Here is a 20,593-nt window from a genome sequence, read left to right as displayed (position 1 = left end):
GAAAGATGTTAACTTCTGATAGTGCTGATGTAATCTGACATCTCTATACATTTAATGACTGAAAAAATGACATGTAAATAATAGCATGTATTTCTATATTTATGTATTACTTTAGTTTCATAGGTTAATATGTATTAAGGTCTTCCGTCTGTCCGTATGACAGTATTCCAGTTATAACACGGCGTGGCAGCTTAATATGGGAGCAAAGCCCGAAGTGATGAAGTGATGACGTTTACCACTTGAGTGAACCCCAAGTGCACGGGTATGGTGCTGACAAACCTAGAAACGGGGCGAACCGTGATTCGAACCCACAATCAAAGGTTTTTGGGGTGCCCAACGGACGCAACTCAGACGACTGGTCAATCTAGTATGTACTCACTGTACGCAAGTGTTGGTGGTCTGTACGTACTGTACGCAAGTGTTGGTAGCCTGTACTTACTGTACGCATGTGTTGGTAGTCTGTACTCACTGTACGCAAGTGATTGTAGACTGTACTTACTGTTTCATCCGAGTCAGGGTCTAGAAAGTCTATTGTGGATTCTTCTCCGTCCAGTAACACTGACACTACTCTTTCTCTCTCTCCATCTGAAAATACAACAGGTGCTTGTCAAGTACAATATATCTTGTGCTTTTAGTCAATCGTTAGATCTGTGTTGATGTTTGTTTAATATTTTCAGGGCTTTTATCAGTATCATGCATGCATCACTATCATGAGCTCCTACACAATGTTTGAAACATTAGGACATTACTCGGGCCACACTCGGGTCCTTGTTCAGGACAATCACACATTCAGGGGAGATAACTCATGGTGACATTACTCGGGCCACACTCGGGTCCTTGTTCAGGACAATCACACACACAAGGGAGATAACTCATGGTGACATTACTCGGGCCACACTCGGGTCCTTGTTCAGGACAATCACACACTCAGGGGAGATAACTCATGGTGACATTACTCGGGCCACACTCGGGTCCTTGTGCAGGACAATCACACACTCAGGGGAGATAACTCATGGTGACATTACTCGGGCCACACTCGAGTCCTTGTGCAGGACAATCACACACTCAGGGGAGATAACTCATGGTGACATTACTCGGGCCACACTCGGGTCCTTGTTCAGGACAATCACACACACAAGGGAGATAACTCATGGTGACATTACTCGGGCCACACTCGGGTCCTTGTTCAGGACAATCACACACTCAGGGGAGATAACTCATGGTGACATTACTCGGGCCACACTCGGGTCCTTGTTCAGGACAATCACACACACAAGGGAGATAACTCATGGTGACATTACTCGGGCCACACTCGGGTCCTTGTTCAGGACAATCACACACTCAGGGGAGATAACTCATGGTGACATTACTCGGGCCACACTCGGGTCCTTGTGCAGGACAATCACACACTCAGGGGAGATAACTCATGGTGACATTACTCGGGCCACACTCGAGTCCTTGTGCAGGACAATCACACACTCAGGGGAGATAACTCATGGTGACATTACTCGGGCCACACTCGGGTCCTTGTTCAGGACAATCACACACTCAGGGGAGATAACTCATGGTGACATTACTCGGGCCCCACTCGGGTCCTTGTTCAGGACAATCACACACTCAGGGGAGATAACTCATGGTGACATTACTCGGGCCACACTCGAGTCCTTGTGCAGGACAATCACACACTCAGGGGAGATAACTCATGGTGACATTACTCGGGCCCCACTCGGGTCCTTGTTCAGGACAATCACACACTCAGGGGAGATAACTCATGGTGACATTACTCGGGCCACACTCGAGTCCTTGTGCAGGACAATCACACACTCAGGGGAGATAACTCATGGTGACATTACTCGGGCCACACTCGGGTCCTTGTTCAGGACAATCACACACACAAGGGAGATAACTCATGGTGACATTACTCGGGCCACACTCGGGTCCTTGTTCAGGACAATCACACACTCAGGGGAGATAACTCATGGTGACATTACTCGGGCCACACTCGGGTCCTTGTTCAGGACAATCACACACACAAGGGAGATAACTCATGGTGACATTACTCGGGCCACACTCGGGTCCTTGTTCAGGACAATCACACACTCAGGGGAGATAACTCATGGTGACATTACTCGGGCCACACTCGGGTCCTTGTGCAGGACAATCACACACTCAGGGGAGATAACTCATGGTGACATTACTCGGGCCACACTCGAGTCCTTGTGCAGGACAATCACACACTCAGGGGAGATAACTCATGGTGACATTACTCGGGCCACACTCGGGTCCTTGTTCAGGACAATCACACACTCAGGGGAGATAACTCATGGTGACATTACTCGGGCCCCACTCGGGTCCTTGTTCAGGACAATCACACACTCAGGGGAGATAACTCATGGTGACATTACTCGGGCCACACTCGAGTCCTTGTGCAGGACAATCACACACTCAGGGGAGATAACTCATGGTGACATTACTCGGGCCCCACTCGGGTCCTTGTTCAGGACAATCACACACTCAGGGGAGATAACTCATGGTGACATTACTCGGGCCACACTCGGGTCCTTGTGCAGGACAATCACACACTCAGGGGAGATAACTCATGGTGGCATTACTCGGGCCCCACTCGGGTCCTTGTTCAGGACAATCACACACTCAGGGGAGATAACTCATGGTGACATTACTCGGGCCACACTCGGGTCCTTGTTCAGGACAATCACACACTCAGGGGAGATAACTCATGGTGACATTACTCGGGCCACACTCGGGTCCTTGTGCAGGACAATCACACACTCAGGGGAGATAACTCATGGTGGCATTACTCGGGCCCCACTCGGGTCCTTGTGCAGGACAATCACACACTCAGGGGAGGTAACTCATGAATACAAAATGACATTCAGATGGTTGTCAAATGTAACAAATGTCACATTTGGGATAACACTTTCTTAGTAAAGTACAGATTGTAGTACTTCTTTTGGCCTCGGTGACTTTGTGTGCTGGCGATTAGGGGCCTCACTCGGGGTGTGTGTGTTCGAATCCCGGATGGGACGCAACCTAAAAAAGTACTAGAATCTGCACTTTACTAAGTAAGCGTTAACCCAAATATATGATTTGTTACAGAGATACATGTTGGTTACACGAGAATACAGTTGGTAATTGTGCAGGACAATCACACACTGAGGGGAGATAACGCATGTTGGTGATGAAAATGATCCGACATTCGATCCAATTTCTAAAATGTCTTCTCTGCCAATCTCCAGTGAGTTTGTACACGAGGACTATTGTTTCTCACCTTCGTCCACTGTGTATTTAAAGCTAATAACGACGGTCAACGGCGCCTGTCATAACGTGTCTTAATCACCGCCTGGCGACCATTACGGTCAACAGACGGTCATTATCACCTAAAACGTCCGCGGCAGCTTTGTGAAATAGCAAAGACCATTAAAAGCGCATTCCCATCATATTTAACAGCTAATGTGTTCGGGAAATGTGGCGTGTAGCCCCAGTAAGACTCGGCCCACATGAGGCTGGAGGCTGGAGGCTACGCCTGCCCATGTGGAGGCTTTAACAGATAATGTCCTGAAATGTTTAGAAGCTGTAGCTTCCATGATGTCAGAACTGGCATGGCTTTATACTGTTTGGTCTCTGCTCTATCGAAAAACCGCACTGAAAGAATAAAAACAGTATTAAACCATGTCGCACTTAATAAACTCACTACAAGATGAAATCCTTAGGTAGCTCATGTCATTATGTCCAGGAGTGCCTTAACACCAGCACACGAAGAAGCAAAAACCAGATAACATCTAAAACATTTCACACACACAACATGCAAGTTGTATAGAAATTACTCAGAACCTAGCCTGCAGACTGCCATGGGGAATGTCGTTATTTGACACCAATGGATTAAGGCTGAAGCGCCACAATAATCCAAGCTCAGCTACAAAGTCAGCACGTTTAGGTCTGATAACAGCAAATAATTAATGTATTCTGGTCTTTCGACAGGAGGAAATAAGGATATTTAGCCAATATCCCCCAACAGCGCCCGGAAGGTGATGAGATTTAGACGCGTGTAAACACTGATTGCTCTTCAAAGACAGCTTTGATAGCGGGATGCCGCACGATCATTGGAAGGACGGACAACGAGGCGGACAGCACAGGGCAGTACTCTATACACCCGACTTGCTTCAAACTGGACGAAATGTTGAAAGCTTGACATATTGTCGGCTCAGTGATGTTTTCTTCTCTGGGTAATTACGAACTGTATGATGAAAGGATAGTGAGGAGGGGCTTGTTTAAAGTAGGTCACGGAGCAGGACTAAAAATACGAAGAATCTAACTGTTAAAAGTGAATACACTGCTATAATCACATGGGCGTCACGTAAAAAACGCCACAACAATTATCAAATAGCTCCGGGTAAAAAGATGCTGATACACGTGCCCTGTTCCAGGTGTAGATAGACACACGTGCCGTGCTCCAGGTGTAGATAGACACACGTGCCCTGTTCCAGGTGTAGATAGACACACGTGCCCTGTTCCAGGTGTAGATAGACACATGAGCCCTGTTCCAAGTGTAGATAGACGCTCGTGCCGTGCTCCAGGTGTGTAGATAGGCACACGTGCCCTGCTCCAGGTGTAGATAGACACACGTGCCCTGTTCCAGGTGTAGATAGACACATGAGCCCTGTTCCAAGTGTAGATAGACGCTCGTGCCGTGCTCCAGGTGTGTAGATAGGCACACGTGCCCTGCTCCAGGTGTAGATAGACACACGTGCCCTGTTCCAGGTGTAGATAGACACATGAGCCCTGTTCCAAGTGTAGATAGACGCTCGTGCCGTGCTCCAGGTGTGTAGATAGGCACACGTGCCCTGCTCCAGGTGTAGATAGACACACGTGCCCTGTTCCAGGTGTAGATAGACACATGAGCCCTGTTCCAAGTGTAGATAGACGCTCGTGCCGTGCTCCAGGTGTGTAGATAGGCACACGTGCCCTGCTCCAGGTGTAGATAGACACACGTGCCCTGTTCCAGGTGTAGATAGACGCTCGTGCCCTGCTCCAGGTGTGTAGATAGACGCTCGTGCCGTGCTCCAGGTGTGTAGATAGACACATGAGCCCTGTTCCAAGTGTAGATAGACGCTCGTGCCCTGCTCCAGGTGTGTAGATAGACGCTCGTGCCGTGCTCCAGGTGTAGATAGACACATGAGCCCTGTTCCAAGTGTAGATAGACGCTCGTGCCGTGCTCCAGGTGTGTAGATAGACACACGTGCCGTGCTCCAGGTGTGTAGATAGACGCTCGAGCCGTGCTCCAGGTGTGTAGATAGACACACGTGCCGTGCTCCAGGTGTGTAGATAGACGCTCGTGCCGTGCTCCAGGTGTGTAGATAGACACACGTGCCGTGCTCCAGGTGTGTAGATAGACGCTCGTGCCCTGCTCCAGGTGTGTAGATAGACGCTCGTGCCGTGCTCCAGGTGTGTAGATAGACGCTCGTGCCGTGCTCCAGGTGTGTAGATAGACACACGTGCCCTGCTCCAGGTGTGTAGATAGACGCTCGTGCCGTGCTCCAGGTGTAGATAGACACACGTGCCGTGCTCCAGGTGTGTAGATAGACGCTCGTGCCGTGCTCCAGGTGTGTAGATAGACACACGTGCCCTGCTCCAGGTGTGTAGATAGACACACGTGCCCTGTTCCAGGTGTAGATAGACGCTCGTGCCCTGCTCCAGGTGTGTAGATAGACGCTCGTGCCGTGCTCCAGGTGTGTAGATAGACACACGTGCCCTGCTCCAGGTGTAGATAGACACACGTGCCCTGTTCCAGGTGTAGATAGACGCTCGTGCCCTGCTCCAGGTGTGTAGATAGACGCTCGTGCCGTGCTCCAGGTGTAGATAGACACATGAGCCCTGTTCCAAGTGTAGATAGACGCTCGTGCCCTGCTCCAGGTGTGTAGATAGGCGCTCGTGCCGTGCTCCAGGTGTGTAGATAGACACACGTGCCCTGCTCCAGGTGTGTAGATAGACACACGTGCCCTGTTCCAGGTGTGTAGATAGACGCTCGTGCCCTGCTCCAGGTGTGTAGATAGACACACGTGCCCTGCTCCAGGTGTGTAGATAGACACACGTGCCGTGCTCCAGGTGTGTAGATAGACACACGTGCCCTGTTCCAGGTGTGTAGATAGACGCTCGTGCCCTGCTCCAGGTGTGTAGATAGACACACGTGCCCTGTTCCAGGTGTAGATAGACACACGTGCCGTGCTCCAGGTGTGTAGATAGACGCTCGTGCCGTGCTCCAGGTGTGTAGATAGACACACGTGCCCTGCTCCAGGTGTGTAGATAGACACACGTGCCCTGTTCCAGGTGTAGATAGACACACGTGCCGTGCTCCAGGTGTGTAGATAGACACACGTGCCCTGCTCCAGGTGTGTAGATAGACACACGTGCCCTGCTCCAGGTGTGTAGATAGACACACGTGCCCTGTTCCAGGTGTAGATAGACACACGTGCCGTGCTCCAGGTGTGTAGATAGACGCTCGTGCCGTGCTCCAGGTGTGTAGATAGACACACGTGCCCTGCTCCAGGTGTGTAGATAGACACACGTGCCCTGTTCCAGGTGTAGATAGACACACGTGCCGTGCTCCAGGTGTGTAGATAGACACACGTGCCCTGCTCCAGGTGTGTAGATAGACACACGTGCCCTGTTCCAGGTGTGTAGATAGACACACGTGCCCTGCTCCAGGTGTGTAGATAGACACACGTGCCGTGCTCCAGGTGTGTAGATAGACACACGTGCCCTGTTCCAGGTGTGTAGATAGACGCTCGTGCCCTGCTCCAGGTGTGTAGATAGACACACGTGCCCTGTTCCAGGTGTGTAGATAGACGCTCGTGCCGTGCTCCAGGTGTGTAGATAGACACACGTGCCCTGCTCCAGGTGTGTAGATAGACACACGTGCCGTGCTCCAGGTGTGTAGATAGACGCTCGTGCCGTGCTCCAGGTGTGTAGATAGACGCTCGTGCCCTGCTCCAGGTGTAGATAGACACACGTGCCGTGCTCCAGGTGTGTAGATAGACGCTCGTGCCCTGCTCCAGGTGTGTAGATAGACACACGTGCCCTGCTCCAGGTGTAGATAGACACACGTGCCCTGCTCCAGGTGATATCACAGAGCCTTGGACCCGGTTCACAAAGCGAGCTTAAACTACTACCATGACTGTCACTGTTAAAGCCATGGAGTCCTGGATGCCGTTGCACAGGGCGATCCTAACGCTTAGGTGATCGTTACTCCCATACCGTAATATAGACTTACGACAGTCGTAGCGCTAAGGTTGTTTTGTACAACGGCACCCTGATCGTCTGTGTCGGCACACAGATGCAAACACTGACAAATATCAATCAATTACATGGAATTTGCTCTAATTATTTATTCTCTTGGATCTCCGAATCGTGTCACGTCATGGGGGAGACAACCCCTGCAGCTTCTCCGTGAAGGTCGCGGACTCCCCGAGAGCCGCAGCTGAAGATTGGCGATAACAGCCTGAGAAGCAATGAGTGTGTTCAGCTGTTGACGACAGCCTCCTGTACCGACGCCGCAGTGCTAACATCAGCCAGAACAAATACCCGTACATGTCCACCAATGAATATACCCGTCTCCACGTGTAACAGAAGGCAATCTTGTGACAGTAGACTCACGCTCGTTACACTGAGTCGTGGTACTCCTATATCCCTCCATCATGACTGAACCGCGGCCCGAGGAGCCCGTGCGGCCGAGTCAGCCAAGGCAAACATTTCCTGCAGTGTCCCGCAATTACACAAAACTGTTGCCGACCTCTGCAAATATTGACCACGGCAAAGAACAGTGCAAATTAATTGCCCAATGAAAATATGTCAATAGCCTTAGCCACGTAACATTACTCTTGGGGCCTCTATAGGTTACAGCCGGGGAATCATTGGATCCGACCGTGATTCCCCCAAACCCACAGAGTTGAGTGTCAGACGCGCGGATACGTGTCAAGCTTGTTTTAAGAGGCGACTAACGGGATCGGGAAGTCAGGCTCGCTAGTTGGTGTATGTAATCGTATCCCGAATAGGTGGATCGATGCTCATGATGTCAATCACTGGATTATCTGGTCCAGACTCGATTATTTACTGACCGCCTTCCTACAGCTGGAATATTCCTGAGTGCGGCGTAGTCGACTTTTACGGCAAGCATGGGTTGCTGAAGACTTAATCTACCCCGGATCTTCACGGGTCGCACAGCATGAGGATGAGGAACGTTTCTAACATATCAGTGGTACCCGTGATTGCAGCTATACATCTGTGTCACGGTGTCGTAAAGGATGCATGCACTATAACCTGTTCATTTCCATAAATATTCCGTTAGGTGCCAAACAGGTCACCTCTGGAATACACACCGTGTGTTGTACAGAGTAGATCTGCATGGGCAGACGCAAGGGGGAATATACATTGTGTGTTGTACAGAGTAGGTCTGCATGGACAGACGCAAGGGGGAATATACATTGTGTGTTGTACAGAGTAGGTCTGCATGGGCAGACGCAAGGGGGAATACACACCGTGTGTTGTACAGAGTAGATCTGTATGGACAGACGCAAGGGGGAATACACACCGTGTGTTGTACTGAGTAGATCTGTATGGACAGACGCAAGGGGGAATACACATTGTGTGTTGTACAGAGTAGATCTGCATGGGCAGACGCAAGGGGGAATACACACCGTGTGTTGTACAGAGTAGATCTGTATGGACAGACGCAAGGGGGAATACACACCGTGTGTTGTACAGAGTAGATCTGCATGGACAGACGCAAGGGGGAATACACACCGTGTGTTGTACAGAGTAGATCTGTATGGACAGACGCAAGGGGGAATACACATCGTGTGTTGTACAGAGTAGATCTGCATGGGCAGACGCAAGGGGGAATACACATCGTGTGTTGTACAGAGTAGATCTGTATGGACAGACGCAAGGGGGAATACACATAGTGTGTTGTACAGAGTAGATCTGCATGGACAGACGCAAGGGGGAATACACACCGTGTGTTGTACTGAGTAGGTCTGCATGGGCAGACGCAAGGGGGAATACACATTGTGTGTTGTACAGAGTAGATCTGCATGGGCAGACGCAAGGGGGAATAAACATCGTGTGTTGTACTGAGTAGATCTGTATGGACAGACGCAAGGGGGAATACACATCGTGTGTTGTACAGAGTAGATCTGTATGGACAGTCGCAAGGGGGAATACACATCGTGTGTTGTACAGAGTAGATCTGCATGGACAGACGCAAGGGGGAATACACATCGTGTGTTGTACAGAGTAGATCTGCATGGACAGACGCAAGGGGGAATACACATCGTGTGTTGTACAGAGTAGATCTGCATGGACAGACGCAAGGGGGAATACACATCGTGTGTTGTACAGAGTAGATCTGCATGGGCAGACGCAAGGGGGAATACACACCGTGTGTTGTACAGAGTAGATCTGCATGGACAGACGCAAGGGGGAATACACACCGTGTGTTGTACAGAGTAGATCTGCATGGACAGACGCAAGGGGGAATACACATCGTGTGTTGTACAGAGTAGATCTGCATGGACAGACGCAAGGGGGAATACACACCGTGTGTTGTCCAGAGTAGATCTGCATGGACAGACGCAAGGGGGAATACACATCGTGTGTTGTACAGAGTAGATCTGCATGGACAGACGCAAGGGGGAATACACACCGTGTGTTGTACTGAGTAGGTCTGCATGGACAGACGCAAGGGGGAATACACATCGTGTGTTGTACAGAGTAGATCTGCATGGACAGACGCAAGGGGGAATACACATCGTGTGTTGTACAGAGTAGATCTGCATGGACAGACGCAAGGGGGAATACACACCGTGTGTTGTACAGAGTAGATCTGCATGGGCAGACGCAAGGGGGAATACACATTGTGTGTTGTACAGAGTAGATCTGCATGGACAGACGCAAGGGGGAATACACATCGTGTGTTGTACAGAGTAGATCTGCATGGGCAGACGCAAGGGGGAATACACATTGTGTGTTGTACAGAGTAGATCTGTATGGGCAGACGCAAGGGGGAATACACACCGTGTGTTGTACAGAGTAGATCTGCATGGACAGACGCAAGGGGGAATACACACCGTGTGTTGTACAGAGTAGATCTGCATGGACAGACGCAAGGGGGAATACACATTGTGTGTTGTACAGAGTAGATCTGCATGGACAGACGCAAGGGGGAATACACATTGTGTGTTGTACAGAGTAGATCTGCATGGACAGACGCAAGGGGGAATACACATCGTGTGTTGTACAGAGTAGATCTGCATGGACAGACGCAAGGGGGAATACACATTGTGTGTTGTACAGAGTAGATCTGCATGGACAGACGCAAGGGGGAATACACATCGTGTGTTGTACAGAGTAGATCTGCATGGACAGACGCAAGGGGGAATACACATTGTGTGTTGTACAGAGTAGATCTGCATGGACAGACGCAAGGGGGAATACACATTGTGTGTTGTACAGAGTAGATCTCCATGGACAGACGCAAGGGGGAATACACACCGTGTGTTGTACTGAGTAGATCTGCATGGACAGACGCAAGGGGGAATACACATTGTGTGTTGTACAGAGTAGATCTGCATGGACAGACGCAAGGGGGAGTACACATTGTGTGTTGTACAGAGTAGGTCTGCATGGACAGACGCAAGGGGGAATACACATTGTGTGTTGTACAGAGTAGATCTGCATGGACAGACGCAAGGGGGAATACACATTGTGTGTTGTACAGAGTAGATCTGCATGGACAGACGCAAGGGGGAATACACATCGTGTGTTGTACAGAGTAGATCTGCATGGGCAGACGCAAGGAGGAATACACATTGTGTGTTGTACTGAGTACATCTGCATGGACAGACGCAAGGGGGAATACACACCGTGTGTTGTACTGAGTAGATCTGCATGGACAGACGCAAGGGGGAATACACACCGTGTGTTGTACTGAGTAGATCTGTATGGACAGACGCAAGGGGGAATACACACCGTGTGTTGTACTGAGTAGGTCTGCATGGACAGACGCAAGGGGGAATACACATCGTGTGTTGTACTGAGTAGGTCTGCATGGACAGACACAAGGGGGAATACACATGGTGTGTTGTACTGAGTAGATCTGCATGGACAGACGCAAGGGGGAATACACATCGTGTGTTGTACAGAGTAGGTCTGCATGGGCAGACGCAAGGGGGAATACACATTGTGTGTTGTACAGAGTAGATCTGCATGGACAGACGCAAGGGGGAATACACATCGTGTGTTGTACAGAGTAGATCTGCATGGACAGACGCAAGGGGGAATACACACCGTGTGTTGTACAGAGTAGATCTGCATGGACAGACGCAAGGGGGAATACACATTGTGTGTTGTACAGAGTAGACCTGCATGGGCAGACGCAAGGGGGAATACACACCGTGTGTTGTACAGAGTAGATCTGCATGGACAGACGCAAGGGGAAATACACATTGTGTGTTGTACAGAGTAGATCTGCATGGGCAGACGCAAGGGGGAATACACACCGTGTGTTGTACAGAGTAGATCTGCATGGACAGACGCAAGGGGGAATACACACCGTGTGTTGTACAGAGTAGATCTGCATGGACAGACGCAAGGGGGAATACACACCGTGTGTTGTACAGAGTAGATCTGCATGGACAGACGCAAGGGGGAATACACACCGTGTGTTGTACAGAGTAGATCTGCATGGACAGACGCAAGGGGAAATACACATTGTGTGTTGTACAGAGTAGATCTGCATGGGCAGACGCAAGGGGGAATACACACCGTGTGTTGTACAGAGTAGATCTGCATGGACAGACGCAAGGGGGAATACACACCGTGTGTTGTACAGAGTAGATCTGCATGGACAGACGCAAGGGGGAATACACACCGTGTGTTGTACAGAGTAGATCTGCATGGACAGACGCAAGGGGGAATACACACCGTGTGTTGTACAGAGTAAATCTGCATGGACAGACGCAAGGGGGAATACACATAGTGTGTTGTACAGAGTAGATCTGCATGGACAGACGCAAGGGGGGATACACACCGTGTGTTGTAAAGAGTAGATCTGCATGGACAGACGCAAGGGGGAATACACACCGTGTGTTGTACAGAGTAGATCTGCATGGACAGACGCAAGGGGGAATACACACCGTGTGTTGTACAGAGTAGATCTGCATGGACAGACGCAAGGGGGAATACACACCGTGTGTTGTACAGAGTAGATCTGCATGGGCAGACGCAAGGGGGAATACACATCGTGTGTTGTACTGAGTAGGTCTGCATGGACAGACGCAAGGGGGAATACACATCGTGTGTTGTACTGAGTAGGTCTGCATGGACAGACGCAAGGGGGAATACACATCGTGTGTTGTACTGAGTAGGTCTGCATGGACAGACGCAAGGGGGAATACACACCGTGTGTTGTACTGAGTAGATCTGCATGGGCAGACGCAAGGGGGAATACACATTGTTTGTTGTACAGAGTAGATCTGCATGGACAGATGCAAGGGGGAATACACACCATGTGTTGTACAGAGTAGATCTGCATGGGCAGACGCAAGGGGGAATACACATCGTGTGTTGTACTGAGTAGGTCTGCATGGACAGACGCAAGGGGGAATACACATTGTGTGTTGTACTGAGTAGGTCTGCATGGACAGACGCAAGGGGGAATACACATTGTGTCTGGTACAGAGTAGATCTGCATGGGCAGACGCAAGGGGGAATACACATCGTGTGTTGTACTGAGTAGGTCTGCATGGACAGACGCAAGGGGGAATACACATTGTGTGTTGTACTGAGTAGGTCTGCATGGACAGACGCAAGGGGGAATACACATTGTGTGTTGTACTGAGTAGGTCTGCATGGACAGACGCAAGGGGGAATACACATTGTGTGTTGTACTGAGTAGGTCTGCATGGACAGACGCAAGGGGGAATACACATTGTGTGTTGTACAGAGTAGATCTGCATGGACAGACGCAAGGGGGAATACACATCGTGTGTTGTACTGAGTAGGTCTGCATGGACAGACGCAAGGGGGAATACACATTGTGTGTTGTACTGAGTAGGTCTGCATGGACAGACGCAAGGGGGAATACACATTGTGTGTTGTACAGAGTAGGTCTGCATGGACAGACGCAAGGGGGAATACACATTGTGGAGTGTACTGAGTAGGTCTGCATGGACAGACGCAAGGGGGAATACACATTGTGTGTTGTACTGAGTAGATCTGCATGGACAGACGCAAGGGGGAATACACATTGTGTGTTGTACTGAGTAGGTCTGCATGGACAGACGCAAGGGGGAATTTGAACCCCATCCGCATCCATAATAGAAGTGTAGTTCATGTCTGGCAAACCAACACAAGCCGCTGACATCACTTACATATGTTATTGTTGCTGTAGTGAATCACCAGATAACTTTGATCCAGAGGCTGTGGAAACATACCTACCTTTTGATGCAAGTACCTTTACTGTCATGAAGCGCACATGGTGGAACAAATTGTAACTTGCCTGTGGTACCTTCAGAATCAGGAATGAGAATGTGGCACATTTCATTTTAAATCTTAATGTGATATAATAGTAGAAAACAAACATATTATGAGACGAAAACTAGTAATATGTTTGCACAGTGACAAGCCGAATAGCGACTCGTGCCCTCTCATAGCCATTTTTGCGACCGGGTTCCGTCTTAGCGCAAACGGGCATACCTAAACAATTGTCAACTCGTTGCGTAATGGTTCACATATATTTCCCCATATATTATATATATTTCAGATGCAACTTAAAGCACATCTGGACATGCGGAATTATACAGTATGATTGAACACATTTAACTGTGTCTTGGGTATATTTTAACATGCAAGACATATGTAAAATGAAAAATTATTTCTGAGGGATTGTTTGATGAACAACTTGAAATCAAACGCGCCTTATGATTGGTTTGTCGTATTTTCGCACATAACATTCATCGATAGGGGGACGAGTCTTCTTGCATGTTACGGAATGGGGCGAGTGGTGACGAATGCAAAGGGGACCTGTCCTGTATAACATACCAATTGCCCCATGGCCAGCTTTATATGGTGATGGGCCACCTATTGTTAAACTGCATGCTTTGATTACACTGCATACTCTCTCAGCACATAAACTAACAGAACTGCTCAGAGCAAAGCATAAAGATGTAATCTTAAATAAGGTGGAGTTAAATGGCTATAATCTCTGTTTTGTGTTGTTTAAAGTGTTATCTTAAGTTAACCAAACGTCTGTAATATAATATAAATATTGGTTATGTCTAATTATTTAAATCTGCATAAGGTAAACTCAACAACCATTACTTATCACTAAAATATATTCTATCACTTCAATGAAATATAAGTAAGACTACCGCCGTAACCCCCCCCCCCCCCCAATGCGTACATATACAAATTTCGGAGATGGGATATGTCCATCGGTAGTTGGAGGAAAGGTACAGATGATCGACATGAGGTGTGTGAGAATGTGGGGGAAGTACCAACTTAACCCATCTGTTCGTAAACTGGTTTTATTCAGGTAGTCATCATATTCAAATTTGGGTGAATATGTTTAAAGCGTGTACATTTTATCACCATCCTTTAATACGCCGTATGTGATGTTGATATCTCATATAAGAAATTCACGACTCGTTGTCGTTGTTGATCTCCTCATGGTTTATTCTCCCTGCAGTGTTTTATTGCGCCCCTCGTGGTTTTTTCTCCCTGCAGTGTTTACTGCACCCTCATGGTTTATTATCCCTGCAGTGTTTTACTGCACCCTCATGGTTTTTCTCCATGTAGTGTTTTACTGCGCCCCTAACGGTTTATCCTCCCTGCAGTGTTTTACTGCGCCCCTAACGGTTTATTCTCCCTGCAGTTTTTTACTGCGCCCCTAACGGTTTATCCTCCCTGCAGTGTTTTACTGCGCCCCTAATGGTTTATTCTCCCTGCAGTGTTTTACTGCGCCCCTAATGGTTTATTCTCCCTTCAGTGTTTTGCTGCACCCTCAAGGTTTATTCTCCCTGCAGTGTTTTACTGCGCCCCTAATGAATTATTCTCCCTGCAGTGTTTTACTGCGCCCCAAATGGTTTATTTTCCCTGCAGTGTTTAACTGCGCCCCTAATGGTTTATTCTCCCTGCAATGTTTAACTGCGCCCCTAATGGTTTATTCTCCCTGCAGTGTTTTACTGCGCCCCTAATGGTTTATTCTCCCTGCAGTGTTTAACTGCGCCCCTAATGGTTTATTCTCCCTGCAGTGTTTTACTGCGCCCCTAATGGTTTATTCTCCCTGCAGTGTTTTACTGCGCCCCTAATGGTTTATTCTCCCTGCAGTGTTTTACTGCACCCTCATGGTTTATTATCCCTGCAGTGTTTTACTGCACCCTCATGGTTTTTCTCCATGTAGTGTTTTACTGCGCCCCTAACGGTTTATCCTCCCTGCAGTGTTTTACTGCGCCCCTAATGGTTTATTCTCCCTGCAGTGTTTTACTGCGCCCCTAACGGTTTGTCCTCCCTGCAGTGTTTTACTGCGCCCCTAATGAATTATTCTCCCTGCAGTGTTTTACTGCGCCCCAAATGGATTATTTTCCCTGCAGTGTTTAACTGCGCCCCTAATGGTTTATTCTCCCTGCAATGTTTAACTGCGCCCCTAATGGTTTATTCTCCCTGCAGTTTTTTACTGCGCCCCTAATGGTTTATTCTCCCTGCAGTGTTTAACTGCGCCCCTAATGGTTTATTCTCCCTGCAGTGTTTTACTGCGCCCCTAATGGTTTATTCTCCCTGCAGTGTTTTACTCCTCCCCTAATGGTTTATTCTCCCTGCAGTGTTTTACTGCGCCCCTAATGGTTTATTCTCCCTGCAGTGTTTTACTCCGCCCCTAATGGTTTATTCTCCCTGCAGTGTGTAACTGCGCCCCTAATGGTTTATTCTCCCTGCAGTGTTTTACTCCGCCCCTAATGGTTTATTCTCCCTGCAGTGTTTTACTCCGCCCCTAATGGTTTATTTTCCCTGCAGTGTTTTACTGCGCCCCTAATGGTTTATTCTCCCTGCAGTGTTTTACTGCGCCCCTAATGGTTTATTCTCCCTGCAGTGTTTTACTGCGCCCCTAATGGTTCATTCTCCCTGCAGTGTTTTACTGCGCCCCTAATGGTCTTTGTTACACGATAGCGAGAACTAAGATTATATTCAAATGAGATTGGTGTTTTGTTTTAAAAGTTTGGTTACATCTTTCCAACTATTACTATCCCCAAACGTTCTCAAACCCAAAACAAATAAAGTCCCTGGCGCCGTGCAATTAACACAGACGTAACCTCAAGTTGCTTTAACACATAGAAATACGTTCCTGGGCAGGTGCGTCAATAAACACTATCGATCTGTTTTCTACACAGGACATGTATTGTCCAATAACGACAAAACATTTCTCTATACCCATTACCTTGAGTGGAATGCTGAATGTGTGTTTTGCCAAGTTTTATTATTTTTGAATGTCTTTTCCGAAAGTAAATTCTGTCGCAAAAATTCCATATAATCCTTCAACAACACATAAACAAGTCGGAGCGTGACTTGAAAACAAATATTCATCTAAATCAATAAGTAATTTTTGTCTGATGGGTCGAGAGTCTGTGAAGGACACGCAATGGAGTGCAGAGAAAGAGACGCTGTAAATCATTATTGATTGTGTCCATCTTTCCATACACCGCCACACGGTGGCAGGTCACTCACTCACTCACTCACAACACTGATAAACCTCTGTCTGAGGTTTGGATTAATTCCAATTTAATGCCCTTATACTTGTGCCGCTGTACTCGCCTGTGTTTAGTCATATCTTCTCATCATTAAACTCAACTGTTACAACTAACATATTAAAAACTATACAAAACCAAATTACAAGAGTGCTTTCTGAATAGCTGGTGAAGCACAACACGCCTTCCACTGTAGATGTGACGTTATCTGAACACAGAACAGCCCCGTCCGTCACGTGACTGCCTGCAATGTGTCCTGAAGCAGTTGACGTCACGGAGTTGCACGTGCAGTTCATAATCGAGAGTCCAAACAACCCAGCCCACTCGCTTACTCTACACTCGTGTAATCACTTCAGTACGTTGAGGCTAAAGCCATTATGGAAGTGTTGGATACAGATGCAGGGGGGCCCTGATCAATGTGCTGCTTACCACTCATCTTCCTTATCTTCATCTGGTGACATCGTCCCATATCGCGCATCCAACCCTTCATGGGTATCACACTGTTCATCTTCCGACATATCAATATACTTGACAGCTTGAAATATCACCATCGGTATTGATATCCACACCCTGCCATCATCAGCTTACCCGGTTATAGCGTTAGTATCGACTATCCAGCTCTGTCCTCGTGGACAACTCTTATCTGTTAAAAGGGGGGTGTTTAATCACATTAATCATTATCCTGTGTGGGAGACATCAGATTTAATCATATTTTCGAATTCATCGCTTGATGTGAGCCTTGACATAACGTTGAGAGAGGGATTCCGAGGGGGTGCTATGGTTACCTTTAAATGATATAGCGATACACCGACCTTCCACTTCCTGCTACGATCACCGCTCTTCTCTCCCGGCTGGGTCGACACAGGAGGAAGATTACACTCAGCAATGCGTGACATTGTGAACAGTTTGTAACCACGTGAGTGAGTGATTGAGGTGGGTTGTCGCCAGTCTTTATGTGATGATTGTGTCAGCTAAATTTCCAGCGTAAATAAATATAGTAACGTTTACCACTTTAGCAAAACACACCAGCGTGGGTATTTTTCTGACAGACCACAGTTCAACATCAATCCGAATGTTGGGTTCGAACCGTGACCATGGGATCCTGACACGCTAAAGGGACGCAACTCTGCTCAGCGAATTATTGCACATGTGATGACTTGGCTATCGGCTTCTTCAGTAATCAAAAGGCTTGAAACACAATTAGACTAATAAAAGATGTGGTGTGATCTGATAACACAATTCCTGTGTTGTGTTTAGTTCTTTGTCTAATACGCCGCAATTCGCAGCGGAGAGTTACGTCCCTTTGGCACTCCAGAATCCTATGTCTGCGGATTGGATCCCCGTTTCGACCCGATTATGTTTTCAGGTTTGTCAGCACCATACCAAAGTGGTTATTATACACAACACACAAACGTTCCGAATTGTCGTGTCTATTGTCTACAATACACAACTAACGTACGTCCCATTATTATGTCCACTGTCTATTATACAGAAGAAACACAAGTTCTATTGATAGGCAAAGCATACGGATCCAGAATGAGAGATTTGTGAAGATTATGGTCGACTGTGGTAAATTAACAGTCGATAAAACAACGCTGATCGTGTGTCAAACCTAGACTGGGATATAACTAGAACGCCGCCTGTAGCATGACTGCCAGGATCGTCTCCAGTAATCCAAGGGCAAAGAAGTGTGTCTTCCTGTCTCTAGCCTGACATCTCCCACGCGAGTACGTGGTATCACGATCTCTTTCCGTTTCATTGTCCTCTGGTCCTAGTTTTGAATGAACCCGGTAAGCTCCACATGGTGATGGTCGATGTTCTTTGACAATTTGTAGACACAATCTCCCTTCGTTCAACTATTGATCCTCAATAAAGTGGTTGACAGTTGAAAATAGCCAATATTGGCTATCCTACGTGTAAACATATCATCATGAACAAAGTGATGTTCATACAACGTGGTTATAATGTGAATAATACAAAGAAGTGCCTTCGTTAGTGTATGGTTGGGGGTTATAGCTGGAGAGACTCACTCGGGGGCCGGTCCAAGGGCACCTAAAAACTGACGCAATGCTTTGATGCGGTCACAGCCACACAGCCAATAACTGCTGACATGACGTCGGCGTATCACATCTGACATGACGTCGGCGTATCACATCTGACATGACGTCGGCGTATCACATCTGACATGACGTCGGCGTATCACATCTGACATGACGTCGGCGTATCATATCTGACATGACGTCGGCGTATCACATCTGACATAACGTCGGCGTATCACATCTGACATGACGTCGGCGTATCACATCTGACATGACGTCGGCGTATCACATCTGACATGACGTAGGCGTATCATATCTGACATGACGTAGGCGGATCACATCTGACATGACAACGTTCATATCAAACCCATTGAGCTATCGGCTACTGTTATTTACTCGTTCACATGAGACAACAGTCAGCCTCTCGGAGTGGCCGACTTAGATCTACATTTTACATCTTAACTGATACTGATCCAGATCGCCATGACGTTGTGGTGTTTTATAAAGGACGGGGGTGCTTGTATCCATGACAACAGTCATGTGGCGTTGTACTTTGGGTAAAGGACGGGGTGCTTGTATCCATGACAACAGTCATGTGGCGTTGTACTTTGGGTAAAGGACGGACGTGCTTGTATCCATGACAACAGTCATGTGGCGTGGTACTTTGGGTAAAGGACGGGGTGCTTGTATCCATGACAACAGTCATGTGGCGTGGTACTTTGGGTAAAGGACGGACGTGCTTGTATCCATGACAACAGTCATGTGGCGTTGTACTTTGGGTAAAGGACGGGGTGCTTGTATCCATGACAACAGTCATGTGGCGTTGTACTTTGGGTAAAGGACGGACGTGCTTGTATCCATGACAACAGTCATGTGGCGTTGTACTTTGGGTAAAGGACGGGGTGCTTGTATCCGTGACAACAGTCATGTGGCGTTGTACTTTGGGTAAAGGACGGACGTGCTTGTATCAATGACAAGAGTCATGTGGCGTTGTACTTTGGGTAAAGGACGGGGTGCTTGTATCCATGACAACAGTCATGTGGCGTTGTACTTTGGGTAAAGGACGGGGTGCTTGTATCCATGACAACAGTCATGTGGCGTTGTACTTTGGGTAAAGGACGGACGTGCTTGTATCAATGACAAGAGTCATCTGGCGTTGTACTTTGGGTAAAGGACGGACGTGCTTGTATCCATGACAACAGTCATGTGGCGTTGTACTTTGGGTAAAGGACGGGGTGCTTGTATCCATGACAACAGTCATGTGGCGTTGTACTTTGGGTAAAGGACGGGGTGCTTGTATCCATGACAACAGTCATGTGGCGTTGTACTTTGGGTAAAGGACGGGTGTGTGTTTATGATTCCCTCCAGGTTTCACATAACGGACTCTCTGTTTGTCACGTGATCATTTCTCATCGTTTAACATTATCAAACTTCAGTAGTGACAAATCCGTCAACTTAAATGTGAAGCCAAGTTCAATAAAATACAATAGATATAACTCGAGACAGAACGATTGTATCTAATAATGTTGTTTGGCCAGTGTTTACATAAGACTGTCTATATTTATATTGGTCGTGATGTTGTTGTTATCACCCAGAAGCCAGTCTCTCCATCAAAACATGTTGTTAATCAAACATTGAGTCGCCTCATCTGACGGTTGTGAATAGCTCGGTCATTAATGACATCTGGTCGCCGTCTCAATCCCACTCATCCAGGATCTGCTTTACTGAGCACTAAAGAGTGGC

At 47.8% G+C, this 20,593-nt stretch overlaps 1 protein-coding gene across 1 annotated transcript in view; it reads right to left on the bottom strand.

Annotated features, from left to right (window-relative positions):
• The window catches only part of LOC124123138 (GTP-binding protein GEM-like), a 102,827-nt gene that overhangs the window by 16,277 nt on the left and 65,957 nt on the right, over positions 1-20,593 (bottom strand). The window contains exon 2 of the mRNA XM_046486411.2: positions 500-585. Within this exon, the coding sequence (XP_046342367.1) occupies positions 500-585 (86 nt within the window). The remainder of the gene's footprint in view (positions 1-499; positions 586-20,593) is intronic.

Source organism: Haliotis rufescens, unplaced genomic scaffold (genome assembly GCF_023055435.1).
Source record: "Haliotis rufescens isolate VD_foot unplaced genomic scaffold, xgHalRufe1.0.p SCAF_78, whole genome shotgun sequence".
Taxonomy (NCBI): domain Eukaryota; kingdom Metazoa; phylum Mollusca; class Gastropoda; order Lepetellida; family Haliotidae; genus Haliotis; species Haliotis rufescens.
This window is presented reverse-complemented; position numbering and strand designations above follow the sequence as displayed.